Here is a 25,580-nt window from a genome sequence, read left to right as displayed (position 1 = left end):
CATACTCATTTCTCCTGATAAGCGGCAACCAGAAGACTGAACTCTCTTCGTGGAATCTTTTGAGACTAATGAAAGTCTGCAAGAGATGAGAAATCAATATGTCCTGAAGTTCTGAAATACACCCAAGCCGTAAGCTCAGATCTGACTCTAAGAGAAAAGATTCAGCTTCAGTTGATTCTAAGGAGCTCTCCATTAAAACCTGGCTTTCTTTAATCAATCTATGATTGACAATAGATTAAAAGCAGATACTGTAATAAAGTAATTGTACATACTTAAATAAACTATACAAATTATATGAAATATAATTCAATTATTTATGCTTAAAAATGCATCCAATTTATTGAAATTAAATCATAAGAGGAACATGAAATACAGGCTATAAATCTGTATAAAAATACAGATTTGTTTTAGTCAATGATGTCTTTAGGAAATCTAGCATTTGGATTTTCAAGGATTGACCAGGGTCCCTTCTCTCTTTTAATCCTGTGCCAGTGTGGCCTTCCCTGACCATCCATGAACTCACCCTACTATTCTGATCCCATTTTTCTACAGAAACAATTATTGAAGACTTTCATTCTTTCTTAGAATTTCAAAACATATTTTACTTACACATTCTATCACTTAACTTACATACATAAAGTTTGTAAAAATAATTCAAGTATTTTTTCAAGGAGAACAGTGGATATATCTTATGAATTTTTGTTAATTCCTATTGCGCACAAGACCAATATACAATCAAAATGTCTTAAGTAAAAAAAATAATGATGAATAGCTGAGTAAGTTGGAAAAATTATTATGAAGGGAGATTCTCTCCTTTCATACTGGACTCCTGAGACTCAATCAATCATTTATTGAACACTGAATAATCAGCAATGAGAATATGAAATAAATAAATCACCAAACCGTAATAGTTCATTTCCCCATGATGTAAGAAGACTCGACTGTATAAACACACATGTGAAGTTCAGAGAATGAAGATACCAATATCAATTCTATCAGTAAAGAATGGTTTTATGAAAGAAGTTGGACAATAAAGACAGGATGAATTTCAATAGAAGAAGAGAATTCTGTGAGTCACAAAGAAGGCCCAATCAAAGTTATCTTTGAGGAGATACACCTATTTAGGGGAGACTTATTGATTAAGAAGGAAATCCAGCTTGGAATTAGTTTAAAATGTTGTTAAGCAGGGTAAGGGCAAACCCAGAGGACCACTGGCAGAGGTATTTAGAATAATAATAGAGATAACAGAATGCAGTGTAAGATTTTAGGCAGATAATGGTAAGAAAATAATGGCCACTTTTAGCAGGCAGTTTGGATTGGAAGAAGGACGGAATGGAATCTGAATGATGATATGGCTGCAACGATGGACTCAGCACCTGAGTTTGAGCCTCACTGGCACTGAGCTAATCACAGAGGCAATTCAATTAAATTAAAAAAAAATATTAACTAAATGCAATACATTAGATGCCAGAGGCACAGAATCCAGAATTCAAAGACCTGGTCTCTCCCTTAAATATATGCAAATAGGAAAATAAGTAATAACACAATAACTGTAATTCATTATGATACGTACTGTAATGGATATGTTCAAGGTACGTAGAAAGTGCTATAACAATGCAAATTATTGAAAATTAATGCTGATTGGGAAGAAGGAAAGACAAGGAAAACCTATATATAAAGGGTGGCATTTTAGACAGACTGATGGATTTCAGTTTAGAAGGATAAGTAGTTTCCCAGTGGACAAGATGGAAGAGGAAATTCAAGCTGAAAGAATCACACACAGATGCTAATGAGCATGCAGGTTTGCCCAGAACATGGAGTTGAAGTGGCAGAGGACACTGATGAGACTAAATAGGAATGTGGAGACAGGCTGTGAAGTAGGTTTAATGTCACATAAGGAATTTTACTTTATTCCATGGATAATGGGAAAAGAGTAAAGCCTTTTAAGATCTACGATTAACAACGAGTTTCAAAAAAATAACTCTGCTGGTGACAAGGAAGGTAATGTTGAAAAAACCAAGGCTCAGAGAGAGAAGGTAACGTTCCCACAGCTCTCAAGACTTGTTAGTAGTGGTATTAGTGGTTAATAGTGGTATTGGTAAACTGAAATTAGGAATGTCTAAATTAAAACCACAATCTTAAGTACTATACTGCACTGCGTACTAACCTTTTGGAGAAACTTGCATTTTAATTAAGATAAAAAGTATTTGCAGGGAATGAGCAAAAAAAAAAATGTCAATGAAGGCAAGAGTCAGATTTAAGGTCAAACCACAAAGATAGAAGCAGTGTTATTTTTGGTGAACAGAAATGACACTGGAGATATAGGTTTATCTCACTGCATTTCAGCTTTCTAGCTCTGTGATCAAAGTATTTTAAAATCTCAGATGCTCTGTTTCTTCAGATATAAAAAGTGGTATCTAAATGTGATCACTTTTAAATGATCCTTCAACTCTAACAACCCACAGTTTTATGATAAAGGCCAACCAGATTAGACTGGGCTAGAAGAGCAGTCAGCAGTTCTCTGGGCCAAATGCAGCTGCCAGCTGTTGCTGGAAAGTTCTAGTAGCACACAGCACACCTGTTCCCTTAGTAGTGTCTCTGGCTGCTTTGACTCCACCATAGCAGAGTTCAATTTAAATGGTTGGAACAGAGACCATGGGGCCCCAAAGCCAAAATATCTGCTATCTGGTCTTCTACAGAAAAAGTCTGCTGACCCTTGAGCTAGAAAGGCTGCAGTGGTTACTTTAATGAGCAGGTTAAATGTAACACTGAGCGATGATCCCCCAGTCTCCAGGGAGACAAAAGGGAAACACTGAGCTAAGAAATCAGAGCCAATGATCATATTTTGACATATGTGGTTGGTGACAGAAATGGAAAAAAAATAAAGAACTCAAAATATGGCAGAGGTGTGAAGCATTTAAAATCTGTCAGACATGAACCTGTGTAAATGCAGACAGAAAAAAAAAACACATAAAGAGCAAGAGGCCAAAAAAAATAAAATAAAAATACCACCATGAAGAGCATAGTAAAGTGAGTGGGACCACAAGAAAAGGAAAGGGACAGAGGATGCAGGGAGTGTGTGAGAAGGATGTCACGACCAGGACCTTTTGGTCCAGAGAAAACCCTTACAACCAAGGCTTCAGTCAGGCGGCCCTCAGCACGTCAGGGGGGCTCAGTGTTTCCAGGTGTTTCCAAGGCACAGGTCCCTTATGACCTGCCCACAGCTAAGGATACCCTGTGCCATTTCGCAGTCACTCACTCACCCAGACAGGTGTCTTGAGGACGTTCTCTTTCCACCATGCAGGGATCTTTTCCTTCTTGCAACTGACAGATCACCTTTGGCATTGCAAATGGAATCCCTGCTCATGAGGAAGGAAACGAAGTTTGAACAAACGGCCTGAAGAGTAATCCCTGAACTCACACACCAGAAGCCATGGGGCAGAGAAGGCAGCACAGCCACTTTTGGGGTCTGGGCTCTCAGGGGATGCATCAGAAGCTGGATCTCGGTTCCAGAACAACATAGGGCCCTGCAACACGACCTCTCAGATGGGAGTCCTCTATGTTTCCCAGAATCTAACCTGCGATCTACTCACTGGAGAGGGAGGAAACTTTGATCGGGAGGTGGGGTGGGAGGGCATTACAATAGCATGAAGGGCATTACAATAAAAATGTACACTGTCAACTCTACAGATTAGTCCTTTCCCAAGGGCTCAATGGGGTGGAAACCTGCAGATGTTGAAACCCAAAGAGGGAAGTCTAAGGTTTTCACAGATTCTTCATTAGAGGCAAACCTCCTCACCCAGAGACACCAGGGAGCTGTAGTTCTCCAGCATCACCTCCCGGTACAAGGCTCTCTGCGCAGGGTCCAGGCACAGCCACTCGTCCTGGCTGAAGAGCACGGCCACATCCCCAAACGTCACAGACTCCTGTAATGGCAAACCCATCCCTGTTCATCCAGGGCCATCTTCTCCACTGAAAGACTTGGTAAAAAGGTGACACTGGGATGGGTAGCAACCAGTTCTGAAAATGTCTCAGGACTCTAAGTTTTCAAGTCAACTGTGTTATATTTTGAACCACCCACCATTTATTAAACAAATATTTAGTGAGTGGGAGCAAAGACACACGCCACCTGCTGGGGAAATGGCAAAGTCCCTGGCAAAAGGGAAGTTCAGTCCAGGGTAAGTCAAAGTAACGAAACACAAAACATACTCCTCCCTCCCACTAAAAATCCAAATTCAAATAAAGAAAAATTTCAGAATGCATCTAGAGCAATGCCGGAAAACTGGGGAAAGTACCATCAGCAGGACAGAAACAAAGGACTCTGAGACATAATAAAAAGAATACCAGTTAATATTTATTGAATACTTGCATGTTAAGGACTATGACAGGAACTTTGCATACAGTATCTAAGTTTCATAGAAATCCTATGAGAAAGATACTATGATTAAATCATTTTCCAGATGAAGACATCATTCAGAAAGGTTAAGTAATTGTCCCAAGGTACTGTTACAAAGTGGTGGACCGCGGGTCTGAATTCAGGGCAAAAGATCTCTGAGACATGTTGTTCGATGGGTTTCCATTGACTATGAAAATTTTAAGAAAATAATAAAATGAAAACAAAGGACTGTGCCAGACACTACAGGTGCAAGAGGGAACTGTTGAAAAAATAAGTTCTTCCAAGAGAACTCCAGTTAAACCCCAAAATGTGAGAAAGCAGAGGTTGTGCAGATAGCAACTCTTATAGGAAAAAGCTGAAGGGAGTGAAAAACAGTACAATGTGTCTGGGGTACATTTTGTTGAGAATCATCAAAATGTAACAGGTACATCATTTTGACCTTGCAATTCTATTTCTAGGATTCTACTACGAGAAATAATCACACAACTGGGTAGAGATATCTGTTCAAGGATGTTCACCAAAACATTACTTACAAGTTCATGGTTGTGATAGGCTGAGTAATGAACCTGGGAATGTTACATATATGACAAAAGGGCCTTAGAAGCTCTGTTTAAATTAAGGACTTTGAAATCGGGAGATTATCCTGGATTATTATCCAGGTAGATCCCATGTAATCACAATGGTCCTTACAAGAAGGACCCACCCAAAAGGAGTTGGAGTTAGAAGAGGGGAGGGCAATGTGATGACAGAAGCAGAAACTGAAAAGCTCTCTGTAGACTGTTGAAAGGGCCTCAGCCAAAGAACACAGGCAGCCACTAGAAGGTGAAAACAAGGCCATTAAACAGATTTTCCCCTCAGAGCATGCATCCAGAACCAGCCTTGCTGTGAGCTTGACCTTAAGCTAGTGAAACTGATTTCAGACTTCTGACCTCCAGAAGGGTAACAGAATACATTTATGTTGTTTTAAGCTATGAGTTTGTGATAATTTGTTACAGCAGCCATAGGACACTAATACAAGATAAAAAACTGAAGACAATCTATATGATTCTTTGATACTTGTGAAGAGGGACAGAAAAGCTATCTTTCACTTACTTTTTTTTTTAAAAGATTTTTTTATTGGGGAAGGGGAACAGGACTTTATTGGGGAATAGTGTGTACTTCCACGACTTTTTCCAAGTCAAGTTGTTGTTCTTTCAATCTTAGTTGTAGAGGGAGCAGCTCAGCTTCCAGGTCCAGTTGCCATTGCTAGTTGCAGGGGGCGCAGCCCACCATCCCTTGCGGAAGTAAAACTGGCAACCTTGTGGTTGAGAGGACACGCTCCAACCAACTGAGCCATCCGAGAGCTCAGTGGCAGCTCAGCTCAAGGTGCCGTGTTCAATCTTAGTTGCAGGGGGCAGAGACCACCATCCCTTGCAGGAGTCGAGGCGTGGAACCGGCAACCTTGTGGTTGAGGGTCCACTGGCCCATGTGGGAATCAAACACACAGCCTTCGGCATTAGGAGCATGGAGCTCTAACCGCCTGAGCCACCGGGCCGGCCTCACTTACTATTTTATATCCTTCCATTAGGCTTACATTTTTTACTGTGTATATGTGTGTGTGCGTGTGTGTGTTTTGATTTTTTTAAATTCCATTTTAATTTATATGCTGACTTTTTAGCTATACTCTGCATCTTTAGTGGTTTCTCTGAGAATTATAATGTACATTCTTAGTTCTTTATAGTTTATTTAGCGCTAATATATGATTTCACATAGAATGCAAGAACCTAGACAAGTATATGGGACCACCACCACCCCTCCTCAGGCTATAGCTGTTCTACTTTCCCAGTTCAGATGGTTAACAGGACTCACCAGACTGCAACGAGTATGTGCATGGACAGAAAACTACAGTGCAGCAAGATAAAGAGAGTGCAGGGAAGCACCTGACGTCCCAGAGACATTCGTGCACAATCCCTTTAACTGCACATGCAGACAGACTCTGCTGTGTCTGGATCTATGTAAGGAATCTTGGTTTGAAAGAGCTCAAAGGAGAAATTCTCAGCAGGGGTCTTTTGTGTATCAAGCAAGGCTTGTCAAACCATGTAGGTCAGCTGCAAACCATCAATGAAGAAGATGACCCTGGGGGTGGCCAGTGGTATTTAGATCTTAAGTAGTACATCCACTGCCCTTACCTTGGCCAGAAGTCCAAAAATAGTCATTTAGGCACCCCCAGAGACAAAGAGAGAGCTTTTCTAGTCCAGATATAAATGAATTCTATATCCACAACCATCATATACATTACATCTACCTACATTACAAACCCCACAATGCAATATTACATGTTTACTTTAAATAATCATATGCATTTTAAGAAACTGAGAGGAAAAAGCATTTTGTATTTATCCAGATAACCACCGTTTCAATAGTTCTTCATTTCCTTCCTAAGATTAGAGTCCCATCCGGCATTATTTCCTGTGAGCGGGAAGAACTTCCTTTAGCACATCTTGTGGCAGAGGCACACTGACAGTGAATTGGCTTCATTTTCTTTTATCTGAAAATGTCTTTTTCTCACCTTCATGCTTGAAGAATATTTTCCTTGACTACAGAATTCTGGGTTGACAGTTTTTTATTTCTTGCAGCATATGTCATTCTATTGTTTTCTGGCCACTGTTTTTCTGTTGAGGAGCCAACGGACAATCAAATAGTTATTCTCTGTATGTAATGTGATTTTCTCTTTTCTGTCTGCTTTCAAGTCTTTAGTTTTCAGTGATTTGTCTATGATTTTTCTGCCAATATGGTAGGCACTAGCCACAAATGGTTACTGAGTACTTGAAATATGGCTAGTCTGAATTATGATGTGCTCTTGTATATAAAATATTAGGTTGGTGAAAAGTAATTGTGGTTTTTGCAATTACTTTTAACCTTTTAAACCGCAATTACTTTTGCACCAACCTAATACACACCAGGATTTACTAGGGAAAAAAAAAAAAAAATATATATATATATATATATATATATACACACACACACACACACACACGATATCTCAATAATAATTTTATATTAATTACATGTTGAAATAATATTTTGGATATACTGGGTTTAAAAATGTATTATTAAAGTTAATTTATCTGCTTCTGTTCTTTTTTAATGTGGCTACTAGAAAGTTTTAAATTACACATGTAATTGCATTCATGGCTCATACTATATTTCTATGGCACAGCACTGGTCAATGATGTGCCTAGCTGTGGTTTCCTTTGTATTTATTCTGCTTGAGTTTCAGTGAGTACTGTAAATCTATAAATATTTGTTTTTTTAACCAAATTTGAGAAAATTTTGGCCATTGTTTCTTCAATATATTTTGTCACATTCTGTCTCTCCTCTCCTTGAACTCCAATTACATGTATACTAGACCTTTAACATTATTTTACTTATAACTGAAGCTCTTCTTTAATCCCTGTTCTTCAGATAGGACAATTTCCATTGACCTACCTACAAGTTTTACTGACATTTCTTTATGTTCATTTGCAAAAGTTAAGCTTATTCAGTGATTTTTTTAAAAAGTTTCAGGTATTATATTCTTCAGTTCTAGAATTTGCATGATTTTTTCACAGTCTCTATTTCTCTGCTTGGATTTCCTATTGGTTTAGTCATTACAAGCATATTTCCCTTAAGTCCTTGCACAAAGTTAAAATAGCTTTAAAGTAGCTTTTAAAGTAGCTTTAAAAATATGTCTGCTAATTCTAGCATCCGGGTCATCTGGGGATTGATTGCCTTCTTCTTGAATACTGGTTACATTTCCTTGTTTCTTCATATGTCTATCTTCTCCTAGATGTTATATAATACACAATTTAGACTCTGGATTTTGTTGTTTCTTTAAAGAGTACTGATTGTTTTAAGCAGGTAGTTAATTTGGCTGTGCTCAAATTTCAAACTCTGTCATTTTTGTCTTAGAAAGCAGCAAAAATCTCTGTTCAGTTAATTGGGCCAATTTAAGTCCATCCTGTGCGTCTGTGGTTCAGGGGTCAACAAGAGATTTGGGGGGAGTCTATGCACAGAATTTGGGGCTCCCTCTCTGGCGCTCTCCTTTCCAAGCTTCCCCACTCTCCAGATGCTAAGGTTGTGCCTAACTCTGTCTTGTGACTCATCATGCTGGTAAGACTACAGTTTTAACCACTCTGTTGATGCTGACTGTGGCCTGCCTGCAGGCAAAAAGCCATAAAAACTAGAAAACTTACCCTGTGATAGTCCCTTTTTCCAAATGCAGACAGTTGTCCAGTATATCTGCTTTTGGTTTCTGTCCAATGCCTTCAGGTAACTTTCTGTTACATTTTGCCCAGGTTTACTTGTTATCCACAGATGAATTGCTCTCATAGGAGCTATTCTTCTAATGCCAAAAGCAATAAATGTGTTACTTTTTAAATATAAAACATAACACTCAGTGAGTCTAGGCAAGCTCATGAAATATTAAGAAATAACAACATGACAGGACCCTAGAACTGTGGACCTGAAAGACATCAATCCTCTGGACTTGCTGTCCTCCTGAGGGTATGGTATCCTCCTCCCTCCCCAGGCTGTTTGGAAACATGAGAGGGCGTTTTCGTTTCTATGACTAAGGGAGGTGTCACTGGCATTTAAAAGAAGGGATCAAGGTTTCTAATCATCCAGCAATGCACAATACAGTCTTGTACAATGCAAGATTGTTCCATCCAAAATACTAAATAGACCCCATTTAGAAACATTGGTAGTCTAACCTGCATTTTAAAGATGCAACGTGAGAATCTGGGTTTTAGCAGGTGGTTTTATACGAAGTGTATCTGTCAACTTCCTTAGGTTTCAAGCAACAGAATGGATTTTGGCTTATTTACACATAAAAAGGACAGGGTAGCTGCAAGATCACTAAGAGTCACAGAACTAGGCTTGGAAAATGAGCAGAAACCAGGGAGGCCAGGGTAATTCTGGACTACAGCCAGGATCACACTAGAAAACCAGACTTGAGAGAACACTATTGTTATCATGAAAAAGTGTATGGTATATGCTTACTACCATGTCCATGCCCACTACACAATGCTTTTGCTGTGTACTCTTCCTCCTTCCTCCACAAACTTGATGCTACTGCTGCCTCCATAACCATCACAGGGCACTCTACATTGTTCCTTCACATCCCTAACTCCTGATTCAAAGTCTGGGGCAAGTACAACTGAATGACCAAGCTCCGGTCGCACACCTGTACCTGACACATAGGAAGCTGAAAAGACAAGTATTTGATAACGCTAGCTTCTCAAATGTGAGGCAGGCTCTGTTTCCTACCAGGACTCAAAAAAGGGGGAATGTCCCCAAACAAAAGAATGTGGTTTAGACATTAGGCAGTCAAAAAATGCTGTTTTCTCCTCAATCCCAACAGGCCCTCTCCAAGGCACATTGTATTGAAGCTGTCAAAAATCAATGACAAAGAAAGAATCCTCAAGGCAGCCAGGGAAAAGAAGACGGTAACTTACAAAGGAAAGCCCATTAGATTATCATCAGATTTTTCAGCAGAAACTCTACAAGCCAGGAGGGAGTGGAACCAAATATTCAACTATTGAAAGAGAGAAATTATGAGCCAAGAATAGTATATCCAGCAAAGATATCCTTTAGATATGAAGGAGGAATAAAGACCTTTCCAGACATACAGAAGCTGAGGGAATTTTCTAATACAAGACCTGCACTACAAGAAATACTAAAGGAGGCTATTCAACCACCATCAACAGGGACAATTTGTGGCAACCAAAACATAAAAAGGGGAAGAGTAAAGGCCTGAATCAGAATACGGGAATGGAAAAAGTAAGCGTGCTGAAGAAAATGGAATACTCTGAATACCAAACTTTCTTTTACATAAACTTAAGGGTAACCACTCAAAAAAAAAAAAAAAAATCCAGAACTGAAATATATAATGTAATAAAAGAAGAAACGAGGGAAACATCATAGAATACCACCACACAGGAATAATATACAACAACAAAAGGCAAAGAAACAATGGAGACACAGCCCTACCAGAAACCTAAGATAGCATGACAGGAAATCCTCATATATCAATAATCACCCTAAATGTAAATGGACTCAACTCACCAATAAAAAGGCACAGGGGCAGATTGGATCAAAAACTAAACCCAACCATATGCTGTCTCCAAGAGACACATCTCAGCTACAAGGACAAGCATAGACTCAAAGTGAAAGGGTGGAAATTGACACTCCAAGCAAATGGTACCCAGAGAAAATCAGGTGTAGCCATAATGATATCAGATGAAACAGACTTCAAGGTGAAAAAGATAACAAGAGACAAAGATGGACATTTCATAATGGTGAAGGGGACTATACAACAAGAAGACATAACAGTCATCAATATTTATGCCCCCAATCAGGGAGCATCGAAATATACCAAGCAACTACTAACAGAACTAAAGGGAGAAATTGACCAAAACACAATTATACTAGGGGACTTAAATACATCATTGACAGCTATGGATAGATCATCCAAACAGAAAATAAATAACGAAATAGTAGCCCTAAATGACACATTAGATGAAATGGACATAATTGACATTTACAGAGCACTTCATCCTAAAACATCAGACTATACATTCTTTTCTAGTATACACGGAACATTCTCAAGGACAGACCATATTTTGGGACATAAAATCAGCCTCAGCAAATTTAAGAAGATTGAAATCATACCAAGCATATTCTCTGATCACAAGGCTTTGAAATTGGATATCAACTGCAAAAAGGAAGCAGGAAAAACACAAATACATGGAGACTAAACAACATACTTTTAAAGAAGGACTGGGTCAAAGAAGAAATTAGAGGAGAGATCAAAAGATACATAGAAACAAATGACAATGAAAATACATCCTACCAGAATTTTTGGGATGCAGCGAAAGCAGTTTTAAGAGGGAAATTTATCTCATTACAGGCCTATCTCAAGAAACAAGAAAACTCCCAAATAAATAACCTCATGTGACACCTTACAGAGATAGAAAAAGAAGAACAATTAAAACTCAAGGTCAGCAGAAGAAAGGAAATAACAAAAATTAGAGCAGAAGTAAATGAAATAGAGAACAAAAAGACAATAGAAAAAATTAATGTGACAAAGAGCTGGTTCTTTGAAAAGATTAACAAAATTGACAAACCCTTGGCTAGACTTACTAAGATAAAAAGAGAAGACACTAATTAACAAAATCAGAAATGAAAAAGGGGAAGTTATCACGGACACCACAGAAATACAAAGGATCATCCAAGAATACTATGAAGGACTGTATGCCACCAAATTCAATAACCTAGAAAAAATGGACAAATTCTTGGAAACATAGCCTTCCAAGGCTGAACCATGAAGAACTGGAAATTCCAAACAGACCGATCACCAGTAACGAAATTGAATCTGTCATCCAAAACCTTCCCAAAAGCAAAAGTCTGGGACCAGATAGCTTCACTAGTGAATTCTACCAAATATTCAAAGAGGATCTAATACCAATCCTGCTCAAACTCTTCCAAAAAAATTGAAGAGACAGTACTCCGTGACTCATTTTATGAGGCCATTATCCTGATACCAAAACCTGGTAAGGACAACACAAAAAAGAAAACTACAGACCAATATCTCTGATGAATACAGATGCAAAAATCCTAAATAAAATTCTAGCAAATCGAATACAACAATGCATTAAAAAGATTATCCATCACTACCAAGTGGGGTTAATCCCCGGGGCCGAAGGATGGTTCAACATCCGAAAATCCATCAATGTGATACATCACATAAACAAAATAAAGGACAAAAATCATATGATTATATCAATTGATGCAGATAAAGCATTTGACAAGATACAACATCCATTTATGATTAAAACACTTAATAAAATAGGTATAGAAGGAAAATACCTTAACATAATAATGGCATGTATGACACGCCCTCTGCTAATCTCATAATTAATGGAGAAAAACTAAAGCCCTTTGCTCTGTGTTCAGGAACACGACAGGGCTGTCCCCTATCACCTCTGCTTTTCAACATAGTGTTGGAAGACCTTGCCAGAGCAATCAGGCAAGAGAAAGAAATAAAAGGCATTCAAATTGGGAATGAAGAAGTTAAATTATCACTCTTTGCAGATGACATGATGCTATATATAGAAAACCCTAAAGACTCCACCAAAAAGCTATTAGAAACAATCAACGAATACAGTAAAGTGGCTGGCTACAAAATCATTGTACAGAAGTCCATTGCTTTCCTATATACTAACAATGAAATATCAGAAAAAGAAATACAAAAAACAATTCTTTTTGCAATTGCAGCAAAAAGAATAAAATACCTAGGAATAAACTTAACCAAGGATGTGAAAGACCTATATGCTGAAAACTATAAGACATTTTTGAAAGAAATTGAAGAAGACACAAAGAAATGAAAAGACATTCCGTGCTCATGGATTGGAAGAATCAACATAGTTAAAATGGCCATATTACTCAAAGCAATATACAGATTCAATGCAATTCCCATCAAAATCCCAATGGCATTTTTTAAAGAAATAGAACAAAAAATCATCAGATTTGTTTGGAACCACAAAACACCCCGAATAGCCAAAGCAATCTTAAGAAAAAAAAACAATAATGGATGTATCACACTTCCTGACTTTGGCTTGTACTACAGGCCTACAATAATCAAAACAGCATGGTATTGGCAGAAAACAGACACATAGAACAATGGAATAGAATTGAGAACCCAGAAATAAAACCACATAAATAGGGACAGATAATTTTTGACAAAGAAGCTAAAAACATACAATGGAGCAAAGACAGCCTCTTCAATAAATGGTGCTGGGAGAATTGGATAGCCACGTGCAAAAGAATGAAACTGGACTGCTATTTGTCACCATGTACCAAAGTTAATTCAAAATGGATCAAAGACTTAAGCATAAGACCTGACACAATAAACTGCATAGAAGAAAACATAGGTACTAAACTTATGGACCTTGGGTTCAAAGAGCATTTTATGAATTTGACTCCAAAGGCAATGGAAGTAAAAGCTAAAATAAACAAATGGGACTATATGAAACTTAAAAGCTTCTGCACAGCAAAAGAAACCATCGACAAAATAAAGAGGCCACCAACTGAATGGGAGAAGATTTTTGCAAACAGTGCCTCCGATAAGAGGCTAATATCCAGAATATACAAGGAACTCATGCAACTCAACAACAAAAAAACAAACAACCCAATTGAAAAATGGGCAGAGGACTTGAAGAGACATTTCTCCAAAGAGGACATACAAATGGCAAATAGACATATGAAAAAATGCTCAACATCACTAATCATCAGAGAAATGCAAATCAAAACCACAATGAGATATCACCTCACCCCAGTCAGAATGGCTATCATCAACAAGACAAATAGTAACAAGTGTTGGAGAGGCTGTGGAGAAAAAGGAACCCTCATACACTGTTGGTGGGAATGCAGACTGGTGCAGCCGTTATGGAAGGCAGTGTGGAGGTTCCTCAAAAAATTACGAATAGAATGACCATATGACCCAGCAATCCCTCTCCTGGGTATCTACCAAAAAAATCTGAAAACATTTATAGATAAAGACACGTGTGCTCCAATGTTCATTGCAGCTTTGTTTACGGTGGCCAAGACATGGAAACAGCCAAAATGTCCTTTGATAGATGAATGGATAAAGAAGTCGTGGTATATATACACAATGGAATACTATTCGGTGGTAAGAAAAGATGATATAGGAACATTTGTGACAACATGGATGGATCTTGAGAGTGTAATGCTGAGCGTAATAAGTCAGACAGAAAAAGCAGAGAACCATGTGATTTCACTGATATGTGGTATATAAACCAAAAACAACAAAAGAACAAGACAAATGAGAAACAGAAACTCATAGACACAGACAATAGTTTAGTGGTTCCCAGAGGGTAATGGGGGTGGGGGGTGGGAGATGAGGGTAAGGGGGATCAAATATATGGTGATGGAAGGAGAATTTACTCTGGGTGGTGAACACACAATGGGATTTATAGATAATGTAATACAGAATTGTACACCTGAAATCTATGTAATTTTACTAACAATTGTCACCCCAATAAATTAAAAAAAAATGCTGTTTTCTCACACCATATTTGCTTAATTTCTAGCTGTGGGCCACGGCCTCCTTGAGAAGAGCTGCTTAGTTCTGCTGGGACTGAAAGAGGTGACCTGGGTGTTTGGAGCTGAGCCCAGCCATGGGTTCAGAGATCCTGCCTCAGCCAAGCCCTAATCAGGCATAGGGACCATCCCTCTTCTATAATCCAGAGACCACAGGAAAGACAGCCTTATAGGGAGAAGCCTTGGAACTGTGTCCAATATGTCTGTATTGAAAGAATGGAGGGGATGGTAGGAAGAGCAACCTTTCAGTAGGAACCAGCTGAAAGGGCTTAGTTATGTCCCCTGCACCAAATTCATATGTGGAAGTCCTAATCCCTAGTACTTAGAGAATGTAACCATTACTTGGAGATAAGGTCTTTAAAAAGGTAATTAGGTTAAAATGAGGACTTTAGATTGGGCCCTAAACCAATATGACTGGTGTCCTTATAAAAAGAGGAGATCAGGACACAGACACACACATGCAGAGGGAAGACCATGTGAGGACACAATGGGAAGGTGGCCATCTACAAGCCAAGGAGAGACACTTCAGAAGAAACCAACCCTGCTGACACCTTGACCTTGAACTTCCAGCCTCTAGAACTGTGAGAAAACAAATGTCTGTTGTTTAAGCTCCCAGTATGTGGTGTTTTGTTACAGCACCTTGAACAAACTAAAACAGGCTTCCTGCTGCTGTAAGCAGGACACGCATGGCAATCCCATATTCTGTCTTCTCTTTCAGTCCCATCTCCCTGCACCTTAAAACACTCCCAGCAAAATGACATTCTTTTTCTTTTAAAATTTCATTAGCTTTTTTTTTTTTTTTTTTAAAGATTTTATTGGGGAAGGGGAATAGGACTTTATTGGGGAACAATGGTCAAATTGTTGTCCTTTCAATCTTAGTTGTGCGGGGTTCTGTTCAGCTTCAAGTTGTTGTTCTTTCAGTCTTAGTTGTGGAGGGCGCAGCTCAGCTCCAGGTCCAGTTGCTGTTGCTAGTTGCAGGGGGCACAGCCCACCATCCCTTGCGGGGGTCGAACCGGCAACCTTGTGGTTGAGAGGACAGGCTCCAACCAACTGAGCCATCCGGGAGCTCAGCGGCAGCTCAGCTCAAGGTGCCGTGTTCAATTTTAGTTGCAGGGGGCAATGCCCACCATCCCTTGCGGGACTCGAGGAATTGAACTGGCAACCTTGTGGTTGAGAGCCCGTGCTCCAACCAACAACTGAGCCATCCGGGAGGCAGCTCAGCTCAAGGTGCCGTGTTCAATCTTAGTTGCAGGGGGCAGAGCCCACCATCCCTTGCGGGACTCGAGGAATTGAACTGGCAACCTTGTGGTTGAGAGCCCACTGGCCCATGTGGGAATCGAACCGGCAGCCTTCGGAGTTAGGAGCACGGAGCTCTAACCGCCTGAGCCACCGGGCCGGCCCTCATTAGCTTTTTAAAAATATACAAATTAACAAATCACTTCAGAAAAATCAGGAAAAAATGAAAACAAGGGGAAAAAAATCACACTAAATCCTATTACAGATGAGTTTTGTTCGTGTTTTAAGACCATACTCCAGAATTCATCCCCAATTGCACATCCATGTGTTATTTTGACCATTGTTTAAACAAAAGGAAAATAGGCACATGCTAAAGAATATGAAGAGGGCAAAGAGCATGTGGGACACGTGAGGCACTGACTCCCATCCCAGATCAGCAGCCCTATCCCATAAATCTCTGGTATCAAGTGTCTCTTCTTTCTTTCCAGAAACATTTTGTGAAAATACACATATAAATTCATGTATTTTTTGTAATGGAAACATTCTGAACCCTGTTTTGCTTGTGTCTTACAGATTTTGCCACATCTGTATATACAAACCTTATCTTTTTAATAACCGCATGATATATGCCACTGTAGAGATGTCATAACTTATTTAACCATTTCCCTTACCGACAGGTATTTAGATGATATCTGTATTTTGCTGTCATATATGATGACCATTCTCAGATATCTCTGAGTACACATACACTTATATTTATAAGCTAAACTGGTGGAGATGGGAACTATTGGATCAAAGTCTGCATGCATTTTTAATTCTGACAGATGTGGCAGATTGTACTCTCTCAAGATGTGTATCCCCCACCTTACACGCTCTTCTAAATGTGACATTGACAATTCTCCCACCAAGGAGTGAGGTCTATGTTTCCTTCCCTTGAGTTGGGCAGGGTATTATAGGTGCTATGATCAGTGGAATTCAGTGGAAGTGATGCTTTGTGACTTCTGAGGAGAGTCATAAAACAATACACCTTCCACCTCGCTCCCTTGATGTTCACCTTTGGAACCTGGCCACCACGTTGTAAGTCCAAGATACACAGAGAGATCATGGGTCAATGTTTCCTCCAACAGCCCAAGCGAAGGTCTCAGCCAAGAGCTGGCATCAACTATCAGACATGTAAGTGGATGAGACTTCAGATGATTCTAGATCCTCACTTTTCAGTCTTTCATCTGAGACTCCAGACTTCCTATGGAGGAGATAAGTTGTTTCTGCTGCCTGTCTGCATTCCTAACACAGCGAAACTGTGAGAAATAATAAATGATTATTGTTTCACACTCCTAAGTTTCATGCATATCCTTCCATGTTAAAAATACACTAATTAATCATTTAAAATTGTACTATAATTGGAATATCAGAAGAAGAGAGCGAATGGAGCAAAAGGAACATTTGAAATAATAGTGGCTGAGAATTTTCCAGAATTAATGACAGACCCCAAATCATAAACCAGGAAGCTCAGAGAATAGCAAGCAGGATAACTACTGAAAAATGTATACCTAGGCATATCATATTCAAAATAACAAAGACAAGGAGAGAATCTTAAATGAAGACAGAGAACAAAACGTTACCTACAAAGAAATGACGATAAGAATTACAGTGGATTTTCTCATTAGAAACCATGCCAATAAGTAAGAGTAGAGTGAAATATTTAAAGTGTTTACAGAAAAAAATCACCAATCTAGAATTTCATATACAGTGAAATTATCCTTCAAAGGGGTTGAGAAATAAAGATTTTCTCAGACAAACAAAAAAGTTATTACCAGCAGATCTACCCTGCAAGGAAATGGTGAAAGAAGTTCTTTAGGGAGAAGGAAAATGATATAGGTCAAAAACTTGAATCTATACAAAGAAGAGAAGTAATAAATGAGGATAAAATAAAGTCTATTACTTTCCTTACTCTTAATTGATCTAAAAGATAGCTGTTTGCTTAATAATACCAATGACTTGGGTGATTATAGCATGTGATGAGTGAAATGACTGACAGCAATGTCATAAGGGAGGGCAGGGAGGAACTGGGAGAACTCTCTCTAAGGTATCTGCAGTACCCAGGAAGTAGTATTTATAGTTTTATTTAAAAGTGGACTTAGATTAGTTGTACATTTATACCGTGTTTCCTTGAAAATAAGACCTAGCCAGACAATCAGCTCTAATGCATCTTTTGGACCCAAAATTAGTAAGACCCGGTCTTATATTATAGTATATAAGACCCAGTCTAATAGTAAAATAAGATTGGGTCTTATATTAATTTTTGCTCCAAAAGACGCATTAGAGTTGATTGTCCAGGTAGGTCTTATTTTCAGGGAAACACGGTATTGCAAACTGCAGGGCAACCATTATAGAAGCATAATTGATATGTTGAGACAGTAGAAAGATCTGTGGTTGTCAGGGGCTGGGAGTGGGGTAGGGGAAGATGTTTGAATAGGTGAAGCAAAAGGGAATTTTTAGGTTGGCGAAATTATTCTGTATGACAATGCAATGGTGGATACATGACACTGTGCATCTTTCAAGACCCATGAAAATTTATAATATAAAGAGTGAAACTTATGTAAGCAAGCTTTTAGAAAAACCATTTAGGATGTTTGAGGATCCCAAATAGAATGCAGAATGTGATAAAACAATCTAAATACAATATAAATGTAAGACACACCTGATGAAAGAGGTGGTGGAAAAGGTGCTGATGTAAGAACCTGGAAATCGGTACAGTCTGTAAGACAAGCAACTGCAACATCAGCATGCATTCCGGAGGACAAAGCAGTCTCCCCGTGCAGGCGTGAGTTAGCAATGCAGTTACTACTGTACATGTGTACAGGAATCGAATGGTTAAAGTCAGTGGATAGCTGATGGTGGGGCCAGGTGTCTCACTGTGGGAGTGGGAGGTTACAGATAAGCAAGAGGAGGAGGCTAGAATGATCCTGTGGTAATGGATTAGAGTTGGAGGTATCAGTATGAACTCATTCTTAGCTTAATATATAGGTTGGTGCAAAAGTAATTGTGGTTTAGGGCGGCCAGTTGGCTCAGTTGGTTAGAGCGCAGTGCTCATAACACCCAGGTCATGGGTTCGATTCCCATATGGGCCAGTGCAGTGAGCTGCGCCCTCCACAACTAGATTGCAAAAAACAATGACTTAACTTGGAGCTGATGGGTCCTGGGAAAATACACTGTTCCCCAATAAAAATTTTTTTAAAAAAAGTAATTACAGGTTAAAAGGTTAAAAATAATTGCAAAAATCACAATTACTTTTGCACCAACCTAATAGATACAGATGGTTACATATAGAAATATTTATAGATATGTGTATACACAGGGGTCAGCATACACGCATATATTTCCTTGTTCTTTCAGCTGAGAGGGCCAGGAAGCAACAAAACCTCAATAATAACCAGTATACCCAATGCCCAGATTTCTAATATCATTCTCCAATAAATACAAACCAGGGTTCCTTGGAGAGATGGCTGATTCCAGGACTGGGACAGGAAATACGGACAACAGCCTGGAGCATCTTATGGCACCAGAAAGTAAGGAAGTGCTCAAAAGGCACAACAAACCAAAAACCAACCCCCACGGTATTGGGGGAGTGTCAAAGGACACAGTAGCCAGCTGAGAGAGCTCCCACTGGCCAAAGCTGGAACAATTTGAGAAACAAAATAAACAAAGTGTATTGTATTGTAACACAGAGCATAAAATAAATATCCACGAGTCCATACTGATAGAAGTAAGTGACTGACTACATTAATAAATGAAGAAGAGACAAATCACCGATGCAGAGTAATTCCAAGTGAGTCCGTACTACTCCACCCTCAGGACGGAGCCTAACTCCCTGTGCCTACGGACCTTCTCCCAAAGATACTGGGTGGACAGAGCAGAGAAGCCTGACAAACACCATCTCAGCCAGGTGACCGTTCATGTGGGCCATCAGTACGTGTCCTGGATACACTGTGATGAGAACGGCACCCCACCTCTGTGGTCTTTCTCCCCTAAACCCATATGCTCAGTCTAATCATGAGAAAAACATCAAACTAGTCCCAACTGAGGGACACTCTACAAAACAACTGAACAGCAGACCTCAACATGGTCAAGGTCATCAAAAACAAGGCAAGTCTGAGAAACCGTCACAGCCAAGGGCAGCCGAAGGAGACACAGGACGACACGTAATGTGGATGCTGGACGAGAAACCAACACAGAAAAGGACTTTGGATAAAAACTAAGGAAACCGAATAAAGTATGGACTTCAGTTAATAATAATGTCTCAATTTGGTTCATTAATTATGACAAACATACCAGACTAATGTAAGATGTAAATAATAGGAGAAACTGGATGTGGGGTATATGGTAACTATGATATTATCTTTGCAATTTTTCTCTATATCTAAAACTGTTCTAAAAAAACACAACTATTTATTTTTAAAAATAGTGACAATACTAAAAACAAGTACTGACCTACTGCAAAAAAAAAAAAAAAGACGTGATAAACACATTGATTATTAGGCAATCAACACCAAGTTCTATGTGTCTATCCCACAAGATAAATTATATATATTCGTCCATGGAAACAAAATAGAATAAGGAATATTTGTAAAATCTGCAAAGATCCTACTTTTTCCAAAAATTATGATTGTTTGCTGTTTGATTTTTCTAACAGACAGCAGAAAGAAAATTGCCTCTCAGTACCCTGAAGGAGGAAAATAGTTAAGATTAGACATTACCATTCAACTTGCTCAAATGGGGTAATAAGACCCGCGCCTGGGTGACCTCAGGTCCCCAAGAGACTCAATAATCAAAATAGATACTGAATTAGCAGTCCACAAAAACTGGCTCTGAGCTGCAAACACACTCATCTACAGCTTCTCTTAGCTAACGCCAAGTCAGGCTCTGCAGCTTGTGGGTGTGGGAAGCTCAGACAGTGATGACTCCTACTTCTGAGCAGAGGGCCCAGGTGAAAGCCGGGTACTCCTTTGTACTGCATTTGGTTTCCTGAATACACACATCTTCTTGTAATTAAAGTGTCCAAGTCAAGTCTAGCCTACTGAGGAGAGAAATACTCAACTTGGCAGGTCCTAACATAATGTTGCTGCTGATACTATGTGGGGACAGAGCCCCAGAAAGTAGTTTACAGGCTCTCGGCCTTACGTGAAGGGGTACTGGCTCGGTGGTGGATGGCCGTCGGCTGTGGCTGATTGGCCGTCGGCTGTGGCCGGTTAGCCAATTGGCCGCTGGTATAACTGCTGCGGCCACGAAGGAGGAGCCGAGCAGAGCCGAAGAGAGTGGAAGAGGAGAGCCGAGAGAGAGGAACAGAGGAGAGAGTGGAGGAGAGTCGTCGGTCGGTCGGCAGAAAGGCAGACGGCAGGTCACGCGTCCGGTGGGCCCAGCCTCCAGTGAGACCATAGTGGTATGGCTCCCCTACCTATGGCTCCATGGGTGTTCCTTTTCAGCCTCACCATATCCTGTGTTCTTGTGTGGGGAGCGGGAGCAGAGACCCCGCAGGCCGCCCCGCCTGAAAGATGGCGTGGCGAGAAGGCCTCCGCGCACGACAAATGGCGCAGCGAGCAGGGTCTCCCGCACGACGTACTATAATAGTGACATTTATTAAGATCTACTACATATCACGCACTATTCTAAGCACTTTACTTAAATGCTTAATGTTAACTACAGATTGCCTTGTCTGGGTTCAAACGCCAGCTGTGCAACCTGAACAAGTTATTTGCTTCTCTGTGCCTCAGTCTCCTCATCTGTAACATGCAGATATTAACAGTCCCTTTTTAAGGATTCAGTGAAGTACGTACATTATTAACCCCACTTACAAGTGAGGAACTGAGGCACAAAGAGATAAAATAACTTGCCCAATGCCACATCCCTAGCTTGGATGTGAACTCATGAAAAAAGTCCCAGAGTCCACATTTTAACCTATGGGCCACCACCACTTTTTTGGGAAAGATCTTGAGAAAAGTGAGGGTTAAAGTAATGAAAATAGATCTCAAAGGGGCAAGAGAAAGAAAAACAGGGCCCAGGAGAGTAGTATGAAGTAGCAGAGGAAAAAGCACCAGAGAAGGAGACAGAGGCATAATCAGTCAGAGAGGTAAGAGGACGTTCAGCATCACATCTCTGGGAAATGCCCAGCCTTGCCCTCCCCAGTGCCAGCCTCAGAGTCCGAGCCAGGCTGAACCCCTCCTGGTGTCCACCAATGTCACTCCTGACCTTCAAGACCAGCCCTAGGATCCTCTTCTTGGACAGTTAGTCATTTCCTAAGGTCATTACCATGCAGTCCTCGAAAACAGAAATATTAGGTTGGTACAAAATTAATTGCGATTTTAAAGGTTAAAAATAATTGCAAAAACCACAATCACTTTTGCACCAACCTAATAACATCTTTCCTCTTGGTGTCCTCAGTAGCCTGCATAGTGTCCTGTACAACAAATGTTTGTTGAATGTGCCTCTGGCCCTTCCATGTCTCTGCCCCAGTGAGACTACATCCTCTGTGAAGACAAAGACTGCTAATTCTCCACACTCCTCTCCAAGCACTTATTGTAGACAGAAGCATATGTTCAGCGCTGACTCAATCGTTGGTCAAGAAGTGAGCTGGGGTGAATTAAAAGTGACCTCGGGACAGAGGGGGTACCTTCCTCAGCAGCCCCTCAATAAGTCCAAGGATGCTGGGGAAGTTACAAGTCTCTGGATACTCCATAGTTTTAATTGGAAAGAAAAGTACCTGGACAAAGAACGGAAACATGTCCACCACCTCTGAACCCGGAAGGCAAGTCGTGAAAAAGACAAACTTCACTTACTGTCACTTGAGCAGGCAGCAAATCCACAGCCATTCTGTCCTTCTTGGTTTTCCTGCCAAGGGAGAGCAGAGTGTTGTCAAGGTGGATCTGTAGAGGAAAAAGGCGTCCTGAGGAGCTGTGGTGTCACAGGATGGCTTACACAGAGGAAGTTACAACCACCCATAATGTCCATCAGGCCCCAACAAGGCCACTCCACATAAATGACGCAAACCAAGTAAAAAGGTGTGCTCACCAAGTCAGTGACGCCCTAAGACAATTTGTCAGTCTCCTTCTCTTCTCTGTATCATCCACACTTCTGATTTCTGTAAATTGATGCTTTATCATCCACCGAGGGGCTATTAGCAAATTGTGACTCACCCACAGATATCTCGAGTCCTTAGATAGCTTTAAGCTACACACTATAGCAGTTCCAGAGAACGTGAACTTCCCAGGCTGCCAGTCAATCTTAAGCCTGCTTGCCCTGCCTGGCCCTTTTCTTCCCGAAGAAACCACAATAAAGGTGCTTGCCCACGTTTGCCCTCTCTCTCTGCCTCATGACAGACCCACGTGGTTGCCCTGAGTGGTATGCTTGGAGTGCTGTATTCTCCCCAACGAACTGTGAGTAAAATACCTGCCAACTTACCCTGTGTCTGTCTGCCTGTCTGTCTGCGTCTGACTTAGCACACCTCACCCAAGGTTGTACGGTTAAAACACTCCGTCTCACACAAGATGCACGCAAGATTGTCGCCCCGCTGCCCCTCCTAAACACAAACCCACAGCTGCCTCCTCTTACAACATCAACAGCTTGAAATAGCCCTCAGCCTCTCATACACAAACCCCACTGGAAGAGCAAGGTAAGGGGGTGCCTGGGGCAGCCAGACAAGTGTCAGAGAAGGGCTTTGGCCCCAGCTGCCTGAGTTTGCAGGAGCTTTGGGGGTCCAGCACCTGGCATGAGAACTCAGCAGGCGGCGTTAGGCTTGTAAGCGCAGGCTGGCGCACCTCAGCCAGCATGAGGCAGGGGCTGTATAAGTAATCAGATACTCCACAATGCACATCTTCTCCACACCAGGATTCTTGAGTGCTTCTCATGGATCATTTTTAATCCTCACAATGACTCTTAAAAATAAGTATTTGTCGTGCGGGGAAGCCTGCGGGGTCTCTGCTCCCACTCCCCACACAAGAATGCAGGATATGGTGAGGCCAAAAAGGAACACCCACAGAGCCATAGGTAGGGGAGTCATACCACTATATTCTCTCTGGCGGCACTATACTCTCACTGGAGGCTGGATCCACACTGTCCGCAACCAGCCATCCTAACTGCAATCCGCGCTTGCCAGCCCCCATTTTCTCTTCTTTCTGCTAGCGTAGCTACAGCAGTTATTTTAGTGGCCAATGGCTCACTGGTTACAGCTGACGGCCAACTAGCCACAGCTGATGGCCATACAATCACAGTTGATGGCCATTTACTACCTGAGCCAGGCACCTATCTATGTGAGGCCGAGAGCCTGGAAACTTCTTTCTGGGGCTCTGCCCCCACACTCCACCCCTACAGGCTCTCGCCTCACAATCTACGCGACAAGCGTCTTCCGTGAGGGGACCTTTGCGAGGAGCCTGGAGGTGAATGCAATATCCTGGACATAGCCAGGCTCTCTGGGCACCACCAGTACTTCTGGGCACGGCCAGACTTCCTGGGCTTCTTAGGGTACCACCTGTCTTCCCGGACACAGCCAGGGTTTCTCAGGGCACCACCAGTACTTCTGGGCACGGCCAGACTTCCTGGACTTCTTAGGGTACCACTAGTTTCCCCGGGCACAGCTAGGGTTTCTCAGGGCACTGCCACTCTCTCTGGGAACAGCCCGATTTTCTGGGCACAGCCAGGGCATCTTCAGGGCACAGCCCGACTTCCTGGACTCAGCCAGGGCTCTCAGGGCACTGCCACTCTCTGTGGGCACAGCCACACTTTCTGGACACAGCCAGGGTCTCTCAGGGCACTGCCACTCTCTCTGGGCCTCTCGGGGTGCCCTGCTGGAACAATAGCGACTCACAATCAAGGTGCTTACATATTCTCAATGGTGGCCAGTCAAGACACAAAAGCAAATATCCCCCAGTTCCACTACATGGTGGTATGTTCCCAAGCAAACAGTCAAGCGGTCCATTAAATTAGGGATGGAAGGCAATTCCCCATAGTCCATAGTCATTCGCCAGGGCTGTCCTGGGGGTGAGGGACGACCTTGACCTCACCCTCATCTCCCAAGGAGGACTCAGCAAGTGTTTCCTCCTGGGACAAGTCCCACATCCGGGCTGCCTGAGCAGGAACTTCCCGGCCCGCAGGGCCGCAACAACCTTTGCTTTCTCCGGCCTGTGCTGGTTGGGGAACCATCCACATCTTCCCACCTCTCCACGGGGTTCCATCTCTCCAGCAGCTGCATGCCTTTTCCTGTGCTGGTGGGAGAACCGTCCACATCCTCCCACCCCTCCACGGGGGTCCAGCTCTCCAGCAGCTGCTCCTCTGGGTCTTCCAGAGACTGAATGTTCATACACACAAACTGCTCCACCACTCTTGGGAGAGCCTTGGCCGGCACCATACCCTGCTCGCTGCGCCATTTGTCGTGCGGGGAAGCCTGCGGGGTCTCTGCTCCCACTCCCCACACAAGAACGCAGGATATGGTGAGGCCAAAAAGGAACACCCACGGAGCCATAGGTAGGGGAGTCATACCACTATATTCTCTCTGGCGGCACTATACTCTCACTGGAGGCTGGATCCACACTGTCCGCAACCAGCCATCCTAACTGCAATCCGCGCTTGCCAGCCCAGCCACCATCTTCTTGCCAGCCCCCATTTTCTCTTCTTTCTGCTAGCGTAGCCACAGCAGTTATATTAGTGGCCAACGGCTCACTGGTTACAGCTGACGGCCAACTAGCCACAGCTGATAGCCATACAATCACAGTTGATGGCCATTTACTACCTGAGCCAGGCACCTGTCTATGTGAGGCTG

General features: G+C 41.5%; 1 protein-coding gene and 1 non-coding gene across 13 annotated transcripts in view; one reads left to right on the top strand and one right to left on the bottom strand.

Annotated features, from left to right (window-relative positions):
* Window positions 1-25,580, bottom strand: part of LOC109439451 (zinc finger protein 879) — a 75,848-nt gene that overhangs the window by 29,876 nt on the left and 20,392 nt on the right. For 4 of the 12 annotated variants that reach the window (XM_074312149.1, XM_074312153.1, XM_074312150.1 and 1 more), the window contains 3 exons: window positions 22,606-22,657; window positions 3,800-3,926; window positions 3,264-3,359 (listed from right to left, as the gene is read on the bottom strand). In XM_074312149.1, the coding sequence (XP_074168250.1) occupies window positions 3,264-3,359; window positions 3,800-3,926; window positions 22,606-22,657 (275 nt within the window). Of the gene's footprint in view, window positions 1-5; window positions 77-3,263; window positions 3,360-3,799; window positions 3,927-15,761; window positions 17,071-22,605; window positions 22,693-25,580 lie in introns of those variants that run through there. The other 8 variants (XM_074312155.1, XM_074312157.1, XM_074312158.1 and 5 more) reach the window with 5 other exon arrangements.
* TRNAM-CAU (transfer RNA methionine (anticodon CAU)) lies at window positions 18,830-18,903 on the top strand. The gene has a single exon. It is a non-coding gene; the product is annotated as a tRNA-Met (tRNA).

This window comes from Rhinolophus sinicus, linkage group LG10, assembly GCF_036562045.2.
Source record: "Rhinolophus sinicus isolate RSC01 linkage group LG10, ASM3656204v1, whole genome shotgun sequence".
In the NCBI taxonomy this organism is placed as follows: domain Eukaryota; kingdom Metazoa; phylum Chordata; class Mammalia; order Chiroptera; family Rhinolophidae; genus Rhinolophus; species Rhinolophus sinicus.
This window is presented reverse-complemented; position numbering and strand designations above follow the sequence as displayed.